At 48.8% G+C, this 16,114-nt stretch overlaps 2 protein-coding genes across 2 annotated transcripts; both read left to right on the top strand.

Annotated features, from left to right (window-relative positions):
- Positions 1-3,453: 3,453 nt before the first annotated feature.
- On the top strand, positions 3,454-6,146 carry LOC117867930 (C-type natriuretic peptide 1-like). Its single transcript, XM_034753407.1, has 3 exons — positions 3,454-3,695; positions 4,782-5,099; positions 5,744-6,146. Exons 1-2 carry the CDS (start codon positions 3,603-3,605, stop codon positions 5,085-5,087), a joined length of 399 nt encoding a protein of 132 aa, XP_034609298.1. The 5' UTR covers positions 3,454-3,602; the 3' UTR covers positions 5,088-5,099; positions 5,744-6,146.
- Positions 6,147-14,603: 8,457 nt separating this feature from the next.
- LOC117867916 (natriuretic peptides B-like) lies at positions 14,604-15,857 on the top strand. Its single transcript, XM_034753377.1, has 3 exons — positions 14,604-14,779; positions 14,998-15,280; positions 15,620-15,857. Exons 1-3 carry the CDS (start codon positions 14,663-14,665, stop codon positions 15,646-15,648), a joined length of 429 nt encoding a protein of 142 aa, XP_034609268.1. The 5' UTR covers positions 14,604-14,662; the 3' UTR covers positions 15,649-15,857.
- Positions 15,858-16,114: the final 257 nt, after the last annotated feature.

Raw genomic sequence — 16,114 nt, 5'->3', positions numbered from 1 at the left:
CCGGCAGCAGATAGCAAAACTCCAGTTGGATAGGACGGCTCTTGGGTTGCGTTACCCCTTGTCTTTAGCCAAATCCATCATGTATCTGAAACCTCTGCCATTCTGCTGTTCCACAGGGCCTCTGCTTCATCCCTCCCCAGGACTGGACGCCAGAGAGTGAATTCAGAGGTAATGGTAAATTGCAGTGTCAGTTACACAGCAGTAAGTCAGTGCAACTGACATGATGAAGGGGAATGTGGGGCTGGGGCAGGAAAAGCCGCCACCAGGATGGTGTAAGGAGGAGATGGAAGATCAATGGGAAGGGCTGCTTCTTTTACACCCTTTTCTTTCTACATCCCCACCCATCTAGGGCTAGTGAAAGGGGATGGAAAGCTAATGGGGCAATCCCCTTCCCCACCTAAGTGAGAGGGGCAAACAACAAACTACCGCTGAGCCCCTGTAGAACTCACAATGCAGAGATGCTGCTAAGGATTCAAGTCTGAAGCACGACTCAAAACCACAGGACAGTCACCGTTATTTTGATGACAATCAGACATTGTGATCTCCTATAGATATATACAGACATGGAACCAGTTTTCAAACACACACACACCCCCCGGCAAATGAGAACCAGATTATACGCAGGAGAAATGACATCTCTGACTGTCGATCTTTATATATTTGTTTATTGAAGGTGCTCAGATCCCGCCTCAAATCCTCCAGAAGGGAAAATGTTCTTGTGCCATTGTTTGCCAGTGCAAATGCTGTGGCTTTAATGATTTCTCTTCTCAATAGGGCTCAGATTAAATGTGGCTGTATCAACAAAACAACAGCCCAGAGATCTAATAACATCCATCTTCCCCCTCTGTCATAAGGGGATGCTTATAACCCTTCTCCTTAGAATACCCATTTCCAGCAAGGCCTTTAACCATTGTGTTTTAAATTGATTTCAGAGGAATAAATGGTGAAAGCGCTGAATACATTCACACACACACACACACACACACACACACACACACAGAAATTCCTTTCAAACATCCGGCGCCAATGCGAATCTCAATCTCGATGAAATTATGCCTAATAAAAAGCCAGATGGCGCATCATTTCCATTTTCTCCACAAGACTTCAGCTTAATGGCCCAAACGCGCTGCACAACGTGTGGGGAATAGAGCTTTGTGTGAGCTAAAGATGTATTATTCCTCTTCCAGGGAAATTTGGATTGCCTTCAGTGGGCCCAGATTTCAGGCCCTGAGAGGGGGAAGTGGCTGATTAAATTGCTCTTCTTTCTCTGATCAGATAAAAGGGTTAATTTGGGGGTCGAAAGTAGGTGGAAAACATTCCAGGAAATGAGATTGGCCTGGGGTTGTGGTGGTTTATTAAAATGCCCTCACAGCACCAAGGTATCTGAGCACCTACTATGTGTTACAGTAGAGATACCTCCCACCCCAAACTGTAACAAAGAATCCAATCCAGCTTCAAAGGTTAGATGGAGACTCCATGGCTTCACACCGTCTCCACAGAGCGATTCCCCTAGACTGATGTCTGAGTGCTGCAAGTAGTTCATGTAACTAAAGTGACATAGAAACACTTCCAATACGGGGAACCACCACCAGAGTTCTCTTATTCTGGATTATGATGTTGCATTTTCTCAGGATGAACTCACTTGGCATTAATACGGAGACAATGATTAATCTAGAAGACTTTAGGCCTGTGAGGCTCCCATTCCCTTGCGCACCAGTGGGGTGTGTGGACAGGTATGGGTGGAGAAATCGTAGCACGAGTCCTGCCGTCACTGGGTGTAATGGAGTGGTTGGGATGTCGACAGTCCACCCCATAATCCTGCTTGAAGGACCACACCCCTTGCATGGGGGAGGGGGCCAACCCTGCTCCCGCTGGCCACATGATGCCTCCGGGACCCACCGAGCTCATGTCCCGCACTGGTGGGCTTCTCTGCCGCAGCCTGGAAGGGCTTGATCTTGCCCCAGTATGTGTTAGAGAGGGTCACCACCATGGGCCAAAGCCAAAGGATGTAGGCAGTCCTCATGCAGGCAGAGCTCTCACTCGCCTTGGGACTTGGCCTGGCCTCTGGAAGAGACATGCACACAGAGCCATGTAGCAAAGGGAGCTCACCCCCACTGAGTGTGCTGGTTAAACGGGTAGCAAATACCCAACCACCTTAATTTGCTGGACTTAAGCCAACACCCAGGCCAGACTGTGTCTGGCCCCCACAGCTACCCAAAGCGGAGAGCCAGGCATCCCCCAGCTTCCACCCTCCCTGCGTAGGGGCAGCCATGATATGACTAGGGCCAGAACCACTCTTTCCTGTTAATGCCTCCGGCAGTGCCAGCTTCGCTAGAGGGAAGTGCTCCCCACAGACCAGGGGAGAAGAGCGTATGCGGCACCTGGGACAGAGCTGCCGCTCCAGCCTGCACTCCCAGGCAGAGACTGCCACTGCAGCAAAGCCCCAAAGAGAGAGAGAGTCAGGCACTGGAAAAGGTCCAGTCCTGCTCATAACCCTATGCTGCACTTCTGCCCTAGACGAAGGTCTGAGAGAAAGGAAAAGGCAAGAGAAGATGCTCCCAGTGTTAAGGTGATTTCAGACATCCCTCAAGCATGGGGATGTTTGGATCTGGGGGTTTGAGTCAATCCATTGGAAAGAGAGGGAGCCACTTGCTGCAATCACATCTAGAGCTCAGTTTTCATTTTTAACGCTCACAAGAGGAGCCTGTGTGTGAGAGAAGGGGCAGGTGGGAAGGGGTGTGTGTGTTTGATTCAGGCATGTCCCAGATTTAAATGCTACGCTCTTCGTGGGGAAAGTACATTTAACAAGACACCCAGGAGAACGTTTTCAAGCTGGATCCAGTCTAACCGTTCAGTGAGGAAGAGGAATGTCTTCATTCTTTATGCACAAGACACTAGGGAATTCTCTCTCGGCATTTAAATCAGGTTCTAAATTCACAGCTTGTCCCCCAAACCAGTAAGAATCTAAACGTCAACAAATGCAACTTTCTGAGACAATTGGGCATATTTGCAGGACTTGGAATTCCCTTGCACTCTCTATCAGGTACCAATGCAATTAAAAGAATACACTCTTCTATAGCATACATGTCTATGGGACCCCCAGATCTCCCAGCACGTGCTCTTCTGCCATAACAGAGTAGCCGTGGGTATGGGGGGGAATGCATTGTAGATTCTGTCTCTTTCCATATTTCTCTCTTGATTATTTTTCTACAGAGGCACAGAAAAGCAAGCGTAAGGTTTAGTGATCACCTCCGGCAACACTGAGCATAGAAAACTGACATACAGGTGGCATCAGAAGAACAGGCAGATCAACAACTACAGGGTGCTACCACACAGCTTGAGGAGTGAAAAAATGTACTCCTCTAACTCTTTTTGGCTGGGAATAAAACTCCCTCCTCCCCTTGGGCTAATGAAAGCCGATCAGAACCTCTTGAACCAATCCTGGCTGTGGCAGGAGCTCAGAGGTGGCCCTGGGAGGGGTTGGGGGAAGGTATAAAGGCTGGTAGCCAGAGACACAGAGTAACATTGCAACTGGAGAGACTCGAGGGGGAAGAGGAGCCAGAGAGACGCCCCATCGCTGCGGGAGACAACACGACACAAGGATGAACCCGAAGCTTATTTTCTGCTGTGGATTTCTGCTGCTGCTTCTCCTCAGCCAGGATCAAGCGAGGGCCAAACCCCTCTCCAGTTTACAGGTAAGAGAGCAGCTGCTCATTTCAATATAACGGGGCTGATGATTCCTTGGAACTTGGAGTTACTGGCTCCAAAGCTTCAGATTAGATATGGCTCTTCTTAGCCCTCCTTGGCTGCTGGAAGATGCTCAAGAGCTTCGGGGTCATGAAGCGAGCAGACGTGGGTTACTTCACTGAGCAAAACCAAAGCTAGTCCTTGCCTGACTTCTATCTCGATTGGCTTTAGATAATTGGAGGTCAAGCGTTGTTTGTTCCCCAGGGGTAGGAGGGAGACTGCAACATTTCAGGTCAGTCTGGGATTGGGTGAAGTCATTAAACTTCAGAGCAAAGGAAGCTGCATTTTCTTACCCAGAATATGGATGTCCTCCCACCTGTAGCCCTGCTCTGGGCACCCTCGAGTTCCTAACCTGCCTCTGTCTCTAGCCGAAGTATGTGGTTTTGGCTGCATGCTATTAACAAGGAGGGGAATCTTCTCTCAACGGAACTGCAGAGGATTCAGTCACCTGCCTGATAAACCCAGGAAAGAAAGGGAGAGAAGGGATCCTACACTGTTAATAAAAAGCATTTTAAGCATCCCCGGTAGAAAGAGTATCTTCTAATTAGCTCACTGTCAGTCTAACATCCCTATATACCATGTAACCCTCCAGCCTCCTCAGAGTTAATCCTTCCAGCATCAGCCTAGCCTCTATCCAGCTGTTCCACTATCTCCATCATTTGCTTACTATTCCTTCAGTCCCCCCGCCCCCTAGCCTCTTTGTTTATCAGCCCAGACACCAGGCTCCCAGCTTTAGGAGAGACTCCTTTTACATCCCTCACATTTCTTGTTCATGTCTAACTAAGACCATAGCAGTAGCCTGTAGCCCAAAGGCATCTGAGAGCTGGTGTCCAACGTAAAGCAGAGTTGGTAGTGGAGGACAATGAGACTGGAGATCATCATCGTTACTTTGTTGACGTTTTAGCACATTTTTCCTTCCGAGTCAAGCTTAAAATGGGTTCGTTGAAGATTAGCATTGACGTAGGTTTACATGACAATAATCAAAGGAGTGTCTGAACCTCAATACCTCCCCCACTCTCCTCCCTGTCTTTCAGAGCCTGTCCAGACTGTTAGATGAAGATCTGGAGCATCCCCTGGCCTCAGAGGAGATGGACCAAGAGCGAGAAGACATGATCCCAACAGGTGCCTTTGACCAACAGGACCCTGAGCTCCAATGGGCCCGAAACTCCAGGGACCAGCCCGAGGGGGTCCCCATCAGCGACAGCACTTTCCAGAGGCTCTTCAGTGATCTTCTGGGGTCATCCAGGAGATACCGAGGCAGGAGCAAAAAGGGCCTGTCCAGGGGTTGTTTTGGTGTCAAGCTGGACAGAATTGGCTCCCTGAGCGGACTGGGATGCTAACTGTTCGCTATGGTAAGAGAGAAGCAGCGCGAGACTCCGTGTGTGTGTGTATATATATGGGGGGGGAGGGTAGGAGTACGTAGAGGAGGAAGAGTTTAGAGCTTGAATTGAAGGAAAAGGTACATACAGCACTTGCCATCCCTCCTCCCCTAAAAAATAAATTAATTAATTAATGGAGATATCCTATCTCCTAGAACTGGAAGGGACCTTGAAAAGTCATTGAGTCTAGCCCCTGCCTTCACTAGCAGGGCCAAGTACTGATTTTGCCCCACATCTCTAAGTGGTCCCCTCAAGGATTGAACTCACAACCCTGGGTTTAGCAGGCCACTGAGCTATCCCTCCCTCCTCTCAGACCCAAGGGATCAGCTTCATGTTGGTGCAACTCCACAGACGTCCCCTGCACATTTGGTTTATTAATCTTACACCTCCAGGGCTTTACCCGCCCCTCCCCTGCCTTCTCCAAAGATGCCTCAGAGAAGCCAGCCAAGAGAGGCTTTTACCAGCTCCCCAGTGACGCTGGTGTAAGTCCAGAGAAGCCCCATGGAGCAGGGTAAGCGAGCAGAACCGAGCCCTAGAATAGTGAAGTCAATTAGTTCCTGTTAGTGAAACCTGGCGGACCCCCTTTCTGTCACGTATTCCTTTTGTTTCCTCGGCAGGACTAAGATTTTCAGGACCTAGAGGACCCGTTGCCTTTCAAGGAGATGTTCAGCTCAAACTGCTCCAGCTCCACTAACTCCCCTGTAGACATTGTACTGAACGAGTTCCTCCCGGGCCATCCCCCACTATACGGGACCACTAAGAAACTGGCCATTGCTACATTGTTTGTATCACAGTATTAACTTATCAAAGCAGTTATCGGTTCCATTGATTTGTCTTGGTTATGTGCCATGTGTATGAAACAGTCATTGTATCATGGATGCTGAAAATACGCTGGTTTTCATCATTTGGTGAATGTGTTTCAAACCTCCACTCTGATTTTCTTCCTAGTTCATCGTTCCTGAGGACACAGTGTTGCCCTGATTTACATTTGGTCAAATAAATATGAACTATTCAAATTCATCTGATGGCTGGTTAATGGTTAACATGCATGTCCTGAGAGATTGTTTGCAGAAAGATAAAGAGGGATTTTATAAAAAAGAAAAAACAAAACAAAAAAAGAAAAAACAAAAAGCATTTACCTAAGAAAAGGAGCTTTTTGGGGGGAGGAGCCCAAGAGAACACAGCATGGCTGATGCAACAGCTCTCAGTGGGGGTTGAACCCTGGTCTTGTAGCACCAAAGCATTTGCCTCTATCACTTGAGATAAAGGGGTAAATCCATTAGCTGGCAGCAATAGTAGGTTGTTATTCTCTATGTGGGCCAGCCACTAGAGAGGGATGACACACTTTACAAGCAAGTGACACTGACATGAGGCCCTTTTGCATACCTATTCTAAGGAAGCTTTCACCTTCTTTGTTAAGTGCCACAGGGAGTCCCAGCTGAAATGCCTGGAGGTGGTTTGCATGTCTAAGGGTCAGTCTTGTCTAGAAAAACATTGTCCTCCTCGAGGGGAAACTCATCGTGATCCCTAGTCTTATGCATGGATCACTTGAGACACAAACTAGTTTTCTGACAAAAGTTGTATCCAAAATATACCTGGGTAGGCTCTTTGGTGCAAACAGTTCAATCACTGAACCTAGCCCTGTTTTCCTGTGCCTCAGACTATGTCTACACTACAGTCTGTCGCAGAACTTACATTGCTCAGGGACAGGAGAGCTTGTCCCAATGACATGGCTTCTGCTGTTCGCAGAGGTGGTTTTATTATGCCAATGAGAGCTCTCCCCGTCGGCACAGAGCATCTTCACCAGACACTGCAGCACTGGATGTGTAGACATGCCCTCGGACTTGTTCATTGTTACTCGACACATGGGGTGTAGTTCAGTCCCTAGGCTGCTTGCCAAGGAGCTGACTGGGCATCCCCGATGCTGGTGAGCCATACCACGGATGTTACTGGGACTACTCATGTAGGAACAGGGGTCACATAATTGGACACAGCCTGTCCACTGCCTGCCAGCGTGTTCTGCAGATTTTCAGTGCCGAACCCACACTGGTTGGACTGGGGCACGTAAGCTGCATTGTATTATTTCTCTTCTCTGATGGCAAGAGTTGCATTCTTGAAATCCGGTGTCCAGTGAAAATTCTTGCGATCATTAAATTCAAATTTACTTTCCATGAATATGCCACAGTAATTCATTTAAGAGGCCCTGCCCTGAGCAAACACCCTGCCTGCAAACTTGCTCCCCACAGAATTCCCGGGAAGAACACACAATAGGGGTGCATGGACACACAAAGCAAATTCGATTAAAGCTAGCTCAGCTGTGTCCAGATCGGTCTACGTGAGCTGCACGCCACATGATTGCAGTGTAGACATACCTGTAGTGTCTGGAAATGCCCTTAGCCACTGAGGCTAGGGCAACCCTTCCTCCAACCCTCACTGCGGCTTTGACGACTTCCTTGGAGCTCCTGTGAAATCCGAATTCCGGTGGATTTACACCAATGCACATCAGAGACGTGTGCCACCCAGCAGCATTACCCCAGTTGCAAACCGGTGTAAAGCAAGTTCAGATTCCTACCCAATACATTTTCGAGAACACTTCTGCATGGAATTTACAAATAGACTCCCAAAGGGGACGCTGCAAATTCATGAGCACAGTTCTACAGAAACTGTCAGAATCCCATCAGGAGGGGACCCTGAAGCCCAGAATTACTTGCGAATGGAGGTGTCCTTTCCTTTCTTGGTTGTGGTTCCACTTTATCCTTTATAAATCCTTTTAACATTTAGAAGTCACCATCAGTTTATTCTCTCATGGCTCCTCCTTTATCTCCCTTTCATTTCCATTTTATCCCTGTTATTTCAAGTTCATGATTCTTTGCATTTCTAGGGAGAAAACAAAACAACCCCTCTTCCCCCCAAACACTACTTTCTCCTAAAAGCAAAACACACACGCAATTAGTGGATCTCATGCAGCCACTCTCTCAGCCCAGGAGTAGGAAATTCAACAGCAATTCCTGAAGGTCTCTAGCTGTCAAGCTTCATTAGGTCTTATGCGTTCACCATTGATTCTATTTAAGAGATCAGCTTTGTTTTTCGCTCTGAAAATGAATCAGCTGTATCAGTGAGAATGAACAAAACCGTCTCTTGCTGGGGAAAGATGTTCTAATCATTTACTTAAGCACATCAGAGCTCTGAGCATCCTAGTTATGAAAGAATCGATGCACCATATCCATTATATACAGTGCTACCTTTCAGCATAAGGGTGCAAAATGGAACATTCCACCAATATTCTTGAAATGACTCATGACATCAAATGAAGGATCAAGCCAGGTAGAGGTTGAAGGGATCTGGCAGGTTGATTTAGATCCTAGATTTAGGTTTAGGTAAAAATGGTTTTGTATGGTGATAGGCTTCCACTCCCATCCATCATGAGAAAAGGAAGCTCACCGTCTGATTACAGCAGTCAGAAATCAGTGCAATCTCAGCATGGCAAACGTCAGCTCGGTTTCAGAGTGACTGAATACAGTAATAACTGTAGTACATAAAAAGAGAAGGCTGCGGTGGGACGTAGTCTTCGAATATGTAAAAGGTTGTTATAAAGGAGATGGTGATCAATTGTTCTCCATGTCCACTGAAGGTAGGACAAGAAGTAATCAGCTTAGTTTGCAGCAAGGGTGCTTTAGATAGGATAGCAGGAAAGCTTTCTAACTCTTTCTAATATTTAAGCACTGCAACACATTACCAAGGGAGGTGGTGGAATAAATCCCTGGAGGTTTTTAAGAATAGGTTAGACCAGCACTTGTCAGGGATAGTCTAGGCATATTTCATCCTACCTCAGCAGAGAGGGACAGACTAGATGACCGCTTTAGATCCCTTCTTTTCTATGAGCTAATGAAGAATAGCATCTAGACAGAACACGGACATAGTCCTCAGTCATGAATGTCCTGTTGCAGACCCATGGATTAGAGCGTGCCGACCTGTACACCCTCAGCGAGCCGCGCCGAAGTGAACGGGTCACCCAGATGGATTCAGCTGCAGGATCGGGGCCATGCTTGGTAACAACTAGAGCTGGGTGAGGCTTTTTTCCACTCATTGTTTTTTCAGTGAAAAAACAAATGCATTTTTCAGGGTCCAAAACTATTCACTGAATTTGGACCCAAATTGGGCAAATAATTTTGGTTTGGGCGGGGGGGGGGGGGGGAGAAGAAGGAAAAAAAAAAGAAGGTCTCAATGTTTTGTTGTGACTTTGATTTGGGATAACATCATGCTTTCAAATCTGGCCAATTAAACACCAGAAAGACAAACAAACCCACCCCACTCAAGGAAATGGCGATAGGCACCCCAGACAGCCAAGTCGAAACAAAAAACCTTGGAAGAACAATTGGTTTTGGTCAACTCAAAATGAATTGAAATACTTGGAAAAAAAGATTGTTTGTGTCAGCTCATAACCCTTTAACTGATTTATTTTTTAAATTAAGTTTTTTCCCCATTTGATAAAAAGAAATTTTTTAAGAAGTTTGGTTCAAATCAAACCAGATTTTTCAGTTCAGCTCCCAAACTGAGAAGTCTATTATTTGCCCATCTCTAGAACCAACAGCACCACTCTGCCCTTCTGTCACCCCCTTCATCCAAACACCTCAGAGCCCTGCACAAATAATAGTGGATGGACAAAAACTGCCAAAATACAAAAATCCTGCCAGTGATATGACAGGGAGAGTCAATGGGGAATTAAACATGTGACCTACCTGACCAATCACAGCTCAGCAATACCGCTCCTGATTGGACTATTGAACAATGGCTATCAAGCCATAGAGAAAAAAACACGAGTCAAAGAAAAAAATATAAATTAAGAAAATTGCTACTTGTTAGCAGATATTCAAAAGCTGCAACGAGATAATCTAGCTAGGTTATTGATGGCAGATGAACTCTAATGTTATTTACCTGGTTTTAGTGAAAACAACTGTGGTTTTGAACATGAAAAGGCCGCATTGTGCTCTCGCTTGTTTCACTCAGTGGAATGGTTCTGGGGTAACTGACGGCTAATGCTGGCCCAATGGGTTTTTTAGAAGTTTTGCCTTCTCTTTGGTTTCTCTTAAATCAGTTCGTTCACTTCAAGGTCCATTATGTTCTCATCGTAGCTGATTGCTTCAAATGCTGCTTTCCAGAGGCGGAAGAGAAAATAGGAGCGGATTTGGATCTCAGTTATACCAGTGCAAAGCCACCCTGTAAGCCAGTGCAGTGACTCTGGCTTCACACTGGTTTAACTGAACTCAAAATCTGGCCCAAAGGTCCTAAAGAATTTGGGTCAGAGGTCACTTTTCCTCTTAGCTACTGAGAACTTCTTGACCTTGAAGGCCGAATGATTCCATTCCAGAGGAGAGGGAAGATCTGGAGTTATAAAGAGTGTCAGCGCTGCATAGGCAGGGAGATGGAAGCCAAATAACACCACTTCTCATATTTAATGCTGATTTGATGCTCTAATGAGGACAATGCAGTGCATATCAGGGACCAGCTGGGACTTTTCATTTATGTATTATCTTGGTTTTGATATAGGCTATCATCGTTCAATCAATCCATGCCCATCCCATGTGGATGGTACTCTTACAACAGCTGCATTCTCCTAACTATTATAAAGGAACAGAACAGGCTGCTCATTGCTCCACTGATAATTGAGAAAACCAAACACCCAGCTTCAATAACCTCCTTAGCTAGCTGGTTCCTCCAATGCCAGGGAGAAGAAACAGGCCTGGGAAATGAATCAATCTGAGGTCTCTCAGCAGTGCTAGGTCAGTTAGTCACAGATGGTGGAGTCTTATTAGCGTGTGATGATGTTATTGTTATAATTTGTATTGCAGTAGTGCCTATGGGCCCTAATAATAGGCCAGGAGCCCATTGGGCTGGGCTCTGTACCAACACAGAACAAAGGTGGGCCCAGCCCCAGCGAGCTAAGTAGGGCTCTGAGAACCTGTTCAAATACACTTGTAATTTCCCCTTCATCACAACCTTAGACCCAAATCTGTGACCCAATGGAATCTAGCCCAATTCAAGCCTTGGCCAGGGGTAATAGAAATCTACTGGCAGGCATCTCTCTTCCTCTCTAGCACTAGATTCTGGAGGCTTACTTCCTGACCATCCTGTGCCAGTCTCCACTACACTGGTGTACACCCAGGGTCAGGGAAACTACTCCGGATTTACACTGACATCATGGAGATCAGAATCTCTATTGCTGTGGTTTAGGACTGGGAATGGCCCGCTTTTGAACAGAATCCTAGAAAGGGTAAACAAGTGTGTACCTGAAATGGACAAGACCTTGGATTCTGCAGAGGATGCTGCGTTACCAGCGAAACCTATCACCTGGGCATTGTGGCTCATCGTTTCAAAATGCTATTTTTCAAAATGTCACGGGGAACAATTTACATCACATCAAAGGTTCTCTAATTAAATCCCAAGGACTCACGCTGGATGCGTTTGCCCTTTCGGTAACTTGCTTATTACTATTAGTATTTAAATGTTCAGGGCTAACCTTTAAAGTTAGCCTGCTAGTCAGCGAAATGGGAAAAAAGCTCATTGCTCGAGCAGCACTATTGTTTCAATCTGACTGGAGTGGAAGAACAAAACAGCAGAGCATGAATTTACATATGGAGGGTCGGAAAGTAGCCGAGAAGACCAGAAGTGCTTCCCGCCCCCTTCTTTTTAAAGATGAAAAACACATTCTGTAGAATGCTAGGAATGGAGTACAATGACCTCTGGCCTTGAAAGGGTCAATGGCATCATCTTACTCAACGTCTGCTCCCTGAGGCCCAGATTGGAAGAGATGCTCAGTACATCCCAGCATGTAGCCACGTGTCCAAGTCAGATCTGCTCATTTTATTGCCATAGGGCTAAATCCTTATTCATGCAAAATTCCCATTGAAGATCTGCTCCAAAGGCTATTGAATTCAGTGGAAAGTCTCCCATTGACTTCAGTGGGCTTTGGATGAGGCCCTGGGAGATATATTATTACCGTGGCATCTAAAGACCCCAGCAGAGATCAGAACCCAATCCACTGGACACTGTACAAACTCTACAAGCTTGCAGGCTAAACAGACAAGACCGGAAGGGCAGGAGGAGGAAAAAGGGAAAGTGACTTTCCCAAGGTCACCTGACAGGACAATGGTGGCGCCAGAAACGAGGATTCCCAGTCCAGTGCCCTCCCAGCTGGAGAATATGGCCTCTGTTTCTTGTATTGACATAAGGACTAAGTGAAAACTGAGTGAGGCCCTCAGGATTTAGAGTCAGTTTGAGGCCACAAGAGACCACTGGGTCATCCAGGCCAGGGCCGGCTCCAGGCACCAGCTTAACAAGCAGGTGCTTGGGGCGGCCAAGGGAGAGGGGCAGCACCTGCGACAATTCAGGGGCGGCAGGTCCTTTACTCCCTCTAGGAGCGAAGGACCTGCCGCTGAACTGCTGCCGCCGATCGCTGATCCAGGCTGACCTTCTGTAGATCACAGACCACCACCTTCATATTAAACCCAACCATGGAAATTAGACCAAAGTATTACAGCCTTCTTCGCACCACCTCAGAGCCCTGGTGCCTCCCCAGCCAACATCCTATCTCCAGCCTTGGCCATCCCGGATGCTTCAGAGGATGGAGATTTGCCTCAGTACCAAAGAAGTTATCCCCTTTGACACTTGGTTTTGGTCATTTGTAGATGGACTTGTTTGGCTAAGGCTAATAAGAAACAGTAGCAACGCCCAAGGCAAAACAATCTGTGAGGACCTTGCAGAAAGGCGGGCCATCCATTACAGTAACCAGTTCAATGATACAAGTGCTGTTGTCTAGGGAGTCTAAAATGAATGATTAATAAGGTGACCTCTTCCTCTGAGCATAACAGCTGGACTTTCCATGAAGGATGATTGTTGCTTAGGAATTTCTCGCATTAGAATACAAGTGTGTGGGGTGAGGAGGACACAGCGCCCCATCATTTACAGGCAGAAGGACGAGACATGGCGAGTGAGTGGTGACCGGCCTGCACACGTCACCTTACATATGATGGCTAGTTTGTCGAAAGCCACTGGGGAGTAACTAGCTGTTTTACAACAAGGGGATAAACTGGCAGTGCTGGTACTTGGCAGCAAACATAGTCCAATGAAATTCTGGTACATCTTAAATGGAGATTAGCTGCCTGGCACACAATGTCATAAGGAGGGTTACGCCATCCTCTGGAGTCTTGGAGAAAGCAGCGTTTTAATGTGGAGGAAGAAAAATAAAGGATGTCCTACCAAAACCCAGGGCTCAATCAGTTCCCACGGCACCAAAAAGTCTGGAGTTGGATGCACTAAAAAAAATGCACAGAAAAGAGAAGTGCAACTGAGTCCCTGTCTGCACTGGGAATTTGCCCTGATCTCAGCCACAGATGACCAGCAAACGGTGTAGCTGCCCCAGTGCAAAATCTAGGCATGGACAAGGAGCTGTGATCTGGACCAGTGCAACTTACCCCACTTCCAAGCAGGAGTAAACTCTGGGGGTGTAAAATCACTGCGTTCCTTGTCTACATGAAGGGAGCTGCCCCAGTTGCTGGTCATCTGTGGCTGAGGTCAGGGAAATTCCCAGTGCAGACAAAGCTGAAGTCCCTTGAAAATAGCGTGATGGAAAGATTGTTACACAGACACCCATGGGTGGCACGTAATAGGGAGCATCCCTGCCCACAGAACGGTGGCGATGCTCTTGCAAGTGGCCAAGCAGGGCAGCACAGTATGTCCAGTGGGGAAAAGTAATGCAAGCTGGTAACTAATGCCACCGCTGGCTGTCACTACTAGTGGCCGAGTAACTAACCCCAATAGCCCCCAGACCAGAGTGGAACATGGCAGAGCTGGTCATGGCACAGGGTCTGCCAGGACTGGGAGAGGCCTTAGCAGTGAGATTTCCCTAACACGTGTCTGTTTTCCCATTTCATTTTACAGCTCAAACTGAAAGAGACACAAACGCGGCCGGTGTGAACTGCTGCAAGCGGAGCAGAGACACCGGTTCCAAACCCGCTCTGCACCCCCTTGCTCCCCTCCCGCAGCTACAGGAGGCTGCAGACTGACCCAAGAGGGGGGGCTGATCTCCCTTCACGGCGGGTGAGCAATGGATCATTTCCCATGGGTCAGGAGGACGTGCCCCAGGCACTGAAGGGATCCCAGGCGATCCATCAAGCGCTAGCCAAATGGCGACTGCTGAGAACGTGGGAGACCACGCGGTCATTGCCTCCCTTGCGCTGCCCAGAGAGGGACCGCGAAGGAGGCACTTGAAATGCCCTGATCCCCCAGGGCGGCTGGGGTCTGCTGGAGTGGACCAGGATCCCGGCCGCTACTCCAGGCGGGGGACACACCGCTTCCGAAAGGGTAACCTCGAGTGCCACTGGCTGCAACCAGTTCCCTTATCAGGGCCGAGTGCCCGGATTCCGAGCTCGGGCAGGAAGCCGCCCGGAGGCGAAGGGCGGCTATAAAGGAAGCCGGAGCAGCTGTTCACGCCCACCCCCAGGAGCTCCGGTCTGGAGGCAGAGCAAGAACCGGGCAGGATGAAAGGCGCAGCCCTGTGCGCTTGGGCCGCTCTGCTGCTCCTCGGCCTGTGGGGGCCAGCAGGCGGGCACCCGCTGTCCAGGAAATACACCAGCCAGGAGCTCCAGTCCCTGCAGGTGAGGAGAGGCGGTACAGGGGTGGGGTGGGGAGCTGGTGTTAGCACTAGGCACCGTAACAAGCAGGCCAAGGGGGCAGAGCCCCCTTCCGAGCAGTGTGATTTTCAATCCGAGAGAGGACAGGTCCGGTTTGTGGCCCCCTCTGCCCCTCCCCAGGGACTGGATGCCCTGGTCAGTTACGCGGGAGCTGATCACGGTCTTCTCCTCTCTTGTTCTAGGACCTCCTTGAGCTGCTGAAGGAGAAAATTCAGGGGGAGGAAGGGGAGCCGCTGGAGCTGGAGAGTCTGGACTACGGGGCGGAAGACGACGACCCTAGCTGGGACCTTGCTGAGCCGGACAGCAGCCCCGCTACCCCGCTCCAGCCCCGGGATCCCGTGGAGAGTCGGTGGAGGAACCTCCTTGCTTCTCCCAGGAGGATGAGACACTTCTCTGGGTGTTTTGGGACCAGGATCGAGAGGATCGGCTCTCAGACAGGACTCGGGTGCAACATCTTCAAAGCCCGTAGGTCTTAGCTAGACCCTTAGCCTGCCTTCAGCCCCGGCGTGTCTAGAGCTCTTCCCCACCTCGCCAGGAGACAGCACCAGCCTTAGGAGGCATGGCTGGCAATGGCCCGACCCAGCTCTGCAAGATTCTTCCCCATCCCCTGCCTTGGGGGGGGGGGCAGGCCTTGGCTCCGGTTGGAAAGGGTTGAACAGTGTGTCCCTACAGCTCCCTTATATTACCCGTAGGCCAAGCAGACAGCTGTCCAGCCGCGTGGTGACAGGAGCTGCTCTAACCTAGAAGAGAAGCGGAGAGTCTGAACGTGGTGCTCATTGTGTCTCTTCCCCCCCTTGGTTCTAGGTTCCTGGAAGAGGAGATCGAGAAGCTGAATCTAGAACTTCCCACCAGCCTCCCACGACATTTTTGAGCCTCTTTTGTGTGGACTGGTAACGTGGTGGGAAGCCCTCGACCCCTTCCGAGCGGAACACGCGTCACGCCTGAACAGGGGTTGGCTGGTGGATGAATTCGCGTTGTACATATGGTTAATTGACAGCCGTGGCGTGTATCAATAAATATTTTGTATAAACCGCTCATTTCACTCTGGAGGCCCGCGAGGAGCGAGTCCTTTCTGACGGGGCGTTGGGGAGCTGGGACCAGTTTCCTGACCCACGCGAAGTGCCCCCGCGTCACTTGCACAACTGGGCTGGGATACTTGGAGGAAGTCATCCCACGCGAGGGTCCAATTCTGCTCTCATTTTCCACTGGGGTCAATTGGGAGTGGCTCCCCCCAGAGGTGATGAAGTCACTCCGGATTTACCCCAGTGCAAGTGGTGCTTTTGAGGGGGGGACTTTTCT

The sequence above is a fragment of the Trachemys scripta genome, chromosome 19 (assembly GCF_013100865.1).
Source record: "Trachemys scripta elegans isolate TJP31775 chromosome 19, CAS_Tse_1.0, whole genome shotgun sequence".
NCBI classification, from domain to species: Eukaryota; Metazoa; Chordata; order Testudines; family Emydidae; genus Trachemys; species Trachemys scripta.
The sequence above is the reverse complement of the archived record's forward strand: the minus strand, read 5'-3'. Positions and strand labels throughout refer to the sequence as shown.